General features: G+C 39.4%; 1 protein-coding gene across 1 annotated transcript; it reads right to left on the bottom strand.

The window, feature by feature from the left end:
* Positions 1-5,467: 5,467 nt before the first annotated feature.
* On the bottom strand, positions 5,468-7,696 carry LOC134453772 (uncharacterized). Its single transcript, XM_063204530.1, has 2 exons — positions 7,631-7,696; positions 5,468-7,535 (listed from the first exon to the last, which is right to left on the bottom strand). The coding sequence occupies exons 1-2, from the start codon at positions 7,687-7,689 to the stop codon at positions 6,617-6,619; spliced, it is 978 nt and encodes a 325-aa protein (XP_063060600.1). The 5' UTR covers positions 7,690-7,696; the 3' UTR covers positions 5,468-6,616.
* Between the last annotated feature and the right edge of the window lie 498 nt (positions 7,697-8,194).

Raw genomic sequence — 8,194 nt, 5'->3', positions numbered from 1 at the left:
CCACCAACCTGGCGGGTCGGGAATCAAGCCTGAAACCTTTGAGCTACACCCTAAGTCTGACACCCTAACCGCTTACCCATGACTGCCCATACATGCGATATGCGTGTGTGGGCACATATTGTGCATGAACTAGTTGCTATGTGTATTTCATGTGAATATTACGCACTATACTGCACGCATACACGTGTGTTCTTTTCAATATCATCAAAATCACTTGGGGGGGGGGGGGGGGGGGTGGGGATAAGAAACACTGCACAGTTCCACTGAAGTGTTTCTGGTGAAAACGACGATGGCGCCACTTCTTCCACGTGAATCTCAGTTTGCACGATCATACTTCCCCATTGCACTTTGATAAAGGAGCATGTGGAGCAATAACATGTTCCCATGGCCCATTGGTCCCACATCACTAAGACTTTTAACATTAATTTGTAGGCCCATTGGTCCCACAGCCCATTGGTCCTACACTTATACCTACTGGCTGTGATGCCGCAGATTCTGTGCGCGTCATCACGGCTCCCGATGCAGGCGCCATTGAACATTTGAAACGCCATTCCCTCTTTAAAACGTTCATATCCCTTGCCAATATTAATCATGGACTTCATTATCTGCTACGTGAATGTTTACATCATGTTTGCAATGTGTTTCATGCCTGGTGGTCTAAAATATGGGTGCACACATTAGTTAGAGTCACGAGTGCTTCATTCATATTCAAACACTTCACGCACGCATCCACACAGTCACAACGACACAACAGAACATACACAGACAGCGAAATCGCTGCATGTGTCCTTTTGGGTAAACATGCTCATGGTAGCAATGTTTCATCTTTAGAAGTATAACCGTGGGGTTTTAAGATGTCTAAGTGCATCTACAAATGTTTGCTTAGCATTTAAAAGACTTACCAGTACTTCCTGATTACCGCATCTTCCTAAAAGATGCGCGTCAGTGTTTGCCAATGCTATATTCCCGAGTAGAGTTGCGAGTGCACGTGGTTGCACCCTCGCGGTAATATTTCGGTGTTTAGAACACCAAATGACTGTGTTAATGTCTGTATATGTGTAGTATGTTTATTTAGAAGGCCTAATGTGATTTATTTAATGATGGTACCATTTTAACTCGTGATATTTAATTGTAATGTTATTCTGACTTGGCACCCCTGTAGTTTCTTGCTGTAATGGTATAGTCCACCTGCGTGGTGCGTCAGGTAGCCCTGATCATGGGGAATTTTCTCAGTAGCATGGAGAGCTCCTTGGTGAACGGACGTGCGTCCATATGCTCCCAAAATACTCAGATGCGTGAGTAATTCGATTGAACTGTGAACTGAACAATATTGTGAGCCTGTGGCTATTTTGTTTCATTTCGTTTTTGTTATGTTGGCTTATCATAGCCCATTTATTTTTCCTGTAAATATTGTAAATAGTCCAGATGTATATATTTTTCTACATTTAAGTTTAGTTTAGTTTTTTTGTTTATTATTTTCCACTGGCTCACCGGATTTCACTAAATGCACTTGGTGTCGCAAAATAAAAGGCAAAAACACCATCTCTGCCTCCTGCTGGTTCACTGTGCCACTACTCCAAGACCCCTCGACAAACTACTTTTCAACACTGGCCCATGTTCTCACATTTCTAAGAATTTATTCAAATATAGGCCCTATGTCCCATGGTAGAGGAGAAAGGCATGTTCTCTTAGTTTACTCGGAATGTGGGAACATGAAGTTGTGGAAAATAGGGCCTATATTTGAACAATTTCTTTAAAATGTGGGAACATGGAGCAGCAAGAATAAGCTGTGGGACCAACAGGCTGTGGGACCAACGGGCTGTGGGAACATAGGGCTGTGGGAACATAGGGCTGTGGGAACATAGGGCTGTGGGAACATAGGCCCAATAGCATCACCTGGTAACACTTTATTTTAGGGACACATCTATTAGCACTAATACATAAAATATTAATGCATGTGTAAGTAACTTGTAAGGCATGTACTAAGCAAAATAAGACAGTTGTTAAGCATGTATTCACAAATGTCTTGTTCATGCACAATAAGGGATTTATTACCATTATAACCTTAGTAAGGACCTAGTAGACCTAGATTTCTATTTATGTGTAAGCAGTAAGGGCCAGAATACAATGTGTATAAGCTCCTGGTACACTGTGTGAACAAACCCTGAACAGTGTGAAAACAGATGTGGAATAAGGGTCCCTATTCTAAAGTGATGCATTGCTCAGCCCAGATGGTTCCCCCCCCGGGAAGCAAAGTGTAAGAACATTTCAGATTCTACATTAGTCTCAGTAGGTATGAAGATCTCACTTATTCTACTCATTATGTTAGTCAGTAATTGTGTGAAAGGTAGAGTGTCGAGGGGTCTTGGAATGGCACCAAAAATGCTCCAACAGGCAAAAACTGCGTCGACTGTATTTTTATTTTTTCCACACCAGCAGTGAATATTTACAAACGAGTGTCCCAATGTCCAAAAAGGTAAGTATTCAAAAAGGAAAAATATTTACAAAAAATATATATACAAAAATAATAACGAAAAAGGTCAAAATCAAAATATCTCTGAGCAGAGAAAAATGCTTTGGCATAGCACAAGATCAATATTCACAGGTGACCTTCACCTACCGACCTCCTCGAGCAAATGAGGAGTCGAACCTTTTATCCAAAAGTTTTCCCGCCCTGGCCACTGGACTAATCCATTATACAACATAACCCAGGGGGGATTTACAAACAGAACTGAAAATAACTAAATAAACTCTATAAAACGGTACCAAAGATGTAATAACTAAATCAGGCCTTTTACACAAATCATAAACAAATGAATGCATAAAGAAATAAAGCAACAAAAAGCAAAAATAAAGATAATTGATTTTGCAGCGCGCAGCGCTGCCAATGAGCGAACGCGCCCATGGATATATGCGCACTGAATCATGCCCTCGGTTTCCCTCTCCAGACCCGGAAGAGCTGCAACACTGCAGGTAAGTTTAAAACGCTACAGAAAACCTTGGTGAAAGCTAACAGGCTTAAACAGTGAACACAATGCATTCAGGAGGTGGTATTCTTTGCAAACATGATGAAGGGGATTCGTGACAAATAAGCATTTCGCGGACAACACTGTGTTTGTGTTTGATGTCGCAGCGCGAGGTGTATGGCGTGTGTGACTGTGGAAGCGCTTAGCGTGTGTAATATGTTTGTCATGTCGCGGTTATCATGTGTGCACCCATGAGACTGCAAACATTAAAACAACACATCGCAAGACGTTTATAACAATGTCCCAACATAGAAATCAATGTTCAATGCGCAGCGTTTCAGCCGCGGGCTTAGGAGAGGTGAGAGAGGGGAAAGCGCTTTGGCGCCAGTAAAGTTTAAAAGCGTCTGTCAGGACGCGGTGGTGACGCGCCCAAAAGCCGCGTCATCACAAATTGGAAGCATTATATAGCAAGGATTGGACGTAAAGTTATCAATGACGGTGGGTGGTGAGATGTCATTTTTTCATACACCAATTAGTTTTAATTGTAAAAACCCTACAATAAATGCAGAATATAACTATGAGTAATAGTTTGGAAGCGAAACTAAGCTATTCCTTTCTGATAAATAAGTTAATGTTTGAGAAACTTAGCTACAAGAAGTGCAGTGCATGATGGGTATGCCCTTAGTCAGAAATGCAATGCATGGCCAATGCAGAAATGATAATATTTCTGTTGTTACGTACATGACAAATTGTTTGGATAGCAACTAAATTTCACAAGTGAGGGGAGGAGCTAAGGACGTAGGCTCAGAGCTGGGTAGGTTGTCTGTTGGCCTAGATTGCGTACCCATCATGCACTGCACTTCTTGAAGCTAATGTTCTCAAACATTCACTTAATTATCACAAAAGAGTAGTTTAGTTTTGCTTCAAAACTATTATTCTAATGTTCTGCATTTATTTTGTTGTTTTTTTACAATTAAAACTCAGTGGTACATGAAAAAAAATTACATCTCACCAACCCACCGCCATTGACAAGTGTACGTTCAATCCTTGCTATATATAGGCTCTTGTTACCTCCCTCTCATTGATATGAACAGGAGAAACCTAGATGACTCAGCTGGGTAAGTATTAATTATTTGATATACCCTTACACTTTGTAGATTGGGGGTGCTAGGTAGTGCAGGCCTGGGTGGTGTGGGGGCCCTAGGACTTTGGTAGTGCAGAGGCCCTGAGCCATCTGGGCTGACCAATGCATCACTTTAGAATAGGGACCCTTATTCTGCATCTGTTTTCACACTGTTCAGGGTTTGTTCACACAGTGTGTCGGGAGCTTATACACATTGTATTCTGCCACTTACTACTTACTAATAAATAGAAATATAGGCTTACTGGTCCTTACTAAGGTTATATTAGTAATAAATCCCTAATTGGGCATGAACAAGACATTTGTGAATACATGCTTAACAACTGTCTTATTTTGCTTAGTACATGCCTTACAAGTTACTTATACAGGCATTAATATTGTATGTATTAGTGCTAATAGATGTGTCCTTAAAATAAAGTGTTACCCATCACTTCCTCATCCAGAGAGTCCTTCTTATTTTGATTTCCTTACAGTCTGTGTTTCCAGTTTCTGGATCGCTCTCTGCCCCCTGGATGATACTGCCAGTATTGTTCGTATTGGTCTTTGTAACTCTAAAGCAAGTACGGTATGTGCAGTCAATCGCACACGGTGGCGTGCTTAATTTAAGGCTCACAGCAAGCGTATAGAGGGCCTGTGTGTGAACATATATGACCGATACATTTTTGCATATTAAGAGAACGGCTTAATTTCAATCTGATTTTTTCCTACTCAATGCTTCATTATAATAACAAGCATCTGCTATGGATCCTTTAACTGAAAATAATATATTGTATTAATATATTGTAATGATAGAAAACACATTATGACTGGAATCATTGGTCTGGTGAATTTATCAGCTTTAATCACCATTTCAATCATCCAATCATCCAAATAACATTTCAAAGTAATCATCCAAATAACATTTCAAAGTAATCATCCAAATAACATTTCAAAGTAATCCATTATTACCATGTGATATTTATATAGACCTTAAAGGCAAGTGAGCAATGTGCAATGTTTTCAAGGATTTGTATTTGACGCATTGTTTGAAATTAAAATCCAAATACTCTACATCAATTGACTGACAAGCCATCTAACATCAGCATATCATTTTGTACAAGTTAGGGACAAGTATTCAATAGGCCCTTCCCAAACAAAGGGCTGTCTTTGATAGTAACGTACACGTGGTTTTGTAGCACGCACCCAATGTAAAGGATCTGGCTACACCCATGTCTTGTGGCTAATAACAATCAACATTAAGAGGAAGAGTTTATGAAGCATTCAAAGTGCTCCTTTTCAAAATGCAATCAAAGACAAATTTTCATAAATCTTTAAAGAAAAAATGTAACCTCACAGTCACCAAAAGTGAAATGACCAAGACTCAATATGTTACATAAGGCTCTCGGTAATGCCAACTAATCTGCCCTACAAAGGCAAAGTGCAGTAACTATGTCGATATTGAAACTGAGAAAAAGACCTTCAATGTATTGGTTTTTTCACATTTAAATTTTCTGCAAATTTCAAATGCCAATATCTCAAACTGGACACATTTGGACTTTTTGTCACAAGATGAAGGTGTAATGGAGAAGACCATTTTTACTTTGTAGTCTAAACCCTATTTTGACATCTATAGTTACTGCACTTTTTGCCTTTGTACGGCAGTAATGTTAATGTGTGTTGTTAAGTAATTTGGTATTATGATGTAGTTTAGTCTTTACAGCAATGATGAATGGGCCTGCATGTGGGCCCATCTGCGCAAACAAGCAAATTAAGACTGGGTTAACGTTAGCTGATATTTGATCAACTGATTTTGCTGACAATGTAAGGAACACAATAATAACAATAACTTGCTTTTGAAAATGGCTATATTTGTGTTAGGCATAACTAAAATGGGCAGAGAACCCAAAGCATTATTTTTAGCATAAAAAAGTGTCTATACTTTATAACATGAACCTTATGTATATATGTGTAGATCGGTGCCCAACTTAAAAGACAACTGTGATTTAAAGTAATCACAATATACCGATGTCTGTTATTGTCTTTGCGGGCCTAGTTGTTACAGGATTTTATTTATTCTATTGTTGTTGGAGTTGTCTTGTGTGAATTGTGCTATTTCAATAAAGATATTATTATTATATTTTTAATAAGTAGTAGTAGTAATAAGTAGTAATAAGTATAAGTAAAACTGCTTTGAAAGCCAACACCTCTTGGTGGATATTATATTGCTTCTGATTAAATATAAAATATGAATTAAAATATTATTGATTAAACATTGTTCTGTAATAGAAGGTGTTACTCATTGTGTCCTATGTTGATTACGTGATTAAGGGAGACATAGGCTGATCTGCCTTTTCAGAGAAAACACAACTTACTCTTGTTAAGAAGGGAAGCGCGTTCTCAGACTAGAAGAGATCACAGGCTCCTTACGCAGTAAATCAATCTGACAGTGCCAGAGTGTTAAATGGACTCTCTATGTGTTGAGCAACACTGCACACTTTATTGTGTATATTAGAAATGGAGATGAATGAGCCTACTCTTGTGGTGGCAGGTAGCCATTTTTGCGTAGCCATCGCACAATGAATGTCAATTTACGGCGAATCTGTTCTTTGCGGTCCCTGGATATCTTTGGTCTGATTTTGAAAGATACATCGTAATGATCAGCCATTTGCGTTTTGCCAACTTTAAGATCATGGACTTCCAAACCGCTGGTGCATACATGATCTAGGATGTGTCCTCCATTTGCGGATTTACGCGTTATCTCGTCAACATGCTGTTTCAGGCCAACTATATTGAGGAACAATTTAAAGAGCAGAGTACCGCTGAACTTGTCGTTTTCATAATGGAAATTGAAATCACCATTCAAGAGGATGTGCTCATAGTTTTTGCTGATATGTCTATAGACTTCAAAAAATTCAATGAAGAATTCAATTCTGTCTGACACGGTCATTGGCTTGTCAGTATTTGGAGGTCGGTACACAGTGATTTGCTGGGCGGGTGACTTCCACTTTGGATGTTGCAGAGTATTAGCCACAAGCTCAAAGGTTCTTTTCGGAGTGCTATAGACAAACTCCGGCTCACATCTGTCTGAGACAAAGTTCGCTACCCCTCCCCCACCACGCCCCTCTCTGTCCTGCATAAAGCAGTTGGTGCATGGAGCAGAGTCTCCCAGGGTGCCAATTGTTTCCCATTTTTTCTTCTCATTTTTCATGTTTGCCTTTGTCTCTACTACAGACAGGAAATCCAGTTTCTCATTTATATAGGCTTGATTACATTTATCTGCTTTGTTCATGAGTGACTGAGCATTCTTCAAGCTCCCCTTGGCCATCTCATCTTCCCTGCTTCCTTCTCCTTCCTCATGTTTGGCTGGACACGTATTTTCTTCTTTGTTTATTTTATCTAGTTTTTCCAAAAGTTCCAAAAGTTCTTGGAGCATCTTGTTCGGAATTTTCCTGTAAAGACAACCAGTGGGAACATAATAAAACACCTTTGTGTATGGGCACATCTGTGGTTAACAAAAATACGGTTGTATTGAAACCATATTTACTGAGTGAGCTGGACTTCTCTGCCTGATCCAGATGTCTTTACTCCAAATATCGCATCCATTATTAACCTGTAAATAACACAAGCAAAAGAGTAATGCATACGATGCAGTAATAAAGTCATGCATTTTTAAACACCTTCCAGTCAGGTTTTCTGCATAAACATAGTACTGAAATTGCTTTAACCCATTTTGCCCTGAAGGTGCCTGCTAAAAAGGCAATTTTTTTGGTCTATGTGACATTCTGTATACAGGCTCCTAAAACCTGAGTATGGATTTTCAGAACAATAAAACGATATTGTCAACACTTACTTCAACCTTCATTTCTCAGTTTGTATAGCAGGTGAAAGGTAAAGCAACACGTGTGTCTGGCGGTCAAATTGACCCCTTGAGTTAGACCAACTGGAGATTTACACCAGATCCTATTTCGGCATGTTTAAAATTAGGCTCACGATAAGCTTGCTGCAGGATATGCGTGTGCATGCAGGATTCGTGCACCAACGCGTTGCCATGTGTTTTCATGTCATTTTTGCAAGTGTTACATACTCTGTATATCACAAGTGAAATGTA

The sequence above is a fragment of the Engraulis encrasicolus genome, chromosome 8 (genome assembly GCF_034702125.1).
Source record: "Engraulis encrasicolus isolate BLACKSEA-1 chromosome 8, IST_EnEncr_1.0, whole genome shotgun sequence".
NCBI classification, from domain to species: domain Eukaryota; kingdom Metazoa; phylum Chordata; class Actinopteri; order Clupeiformes; family Engraulidae; genus Engraulis; species Engraulis encrasicolus.
Note: the sequence above shows the minus strand (reverse complement) of the source record. Positions and strands in the feature narration are given on the sequence as shown.

Coding starts and splice junctions, on each gene's coding strand:
- LOC134453772 (XM_063204530.1), bottom strand. CDS start 7,689: ATGGATGCGATATTTGGAGTAAAGACATCTGGATCAGGCAGAGAAGTC. Junction 7,536..7,630: donor AGAGAAGTCCAGCTCACTCA/GTAAATATGGTT, acceptor TTGTCTTTACAG/GAAAATTCCGAACAAGATGC.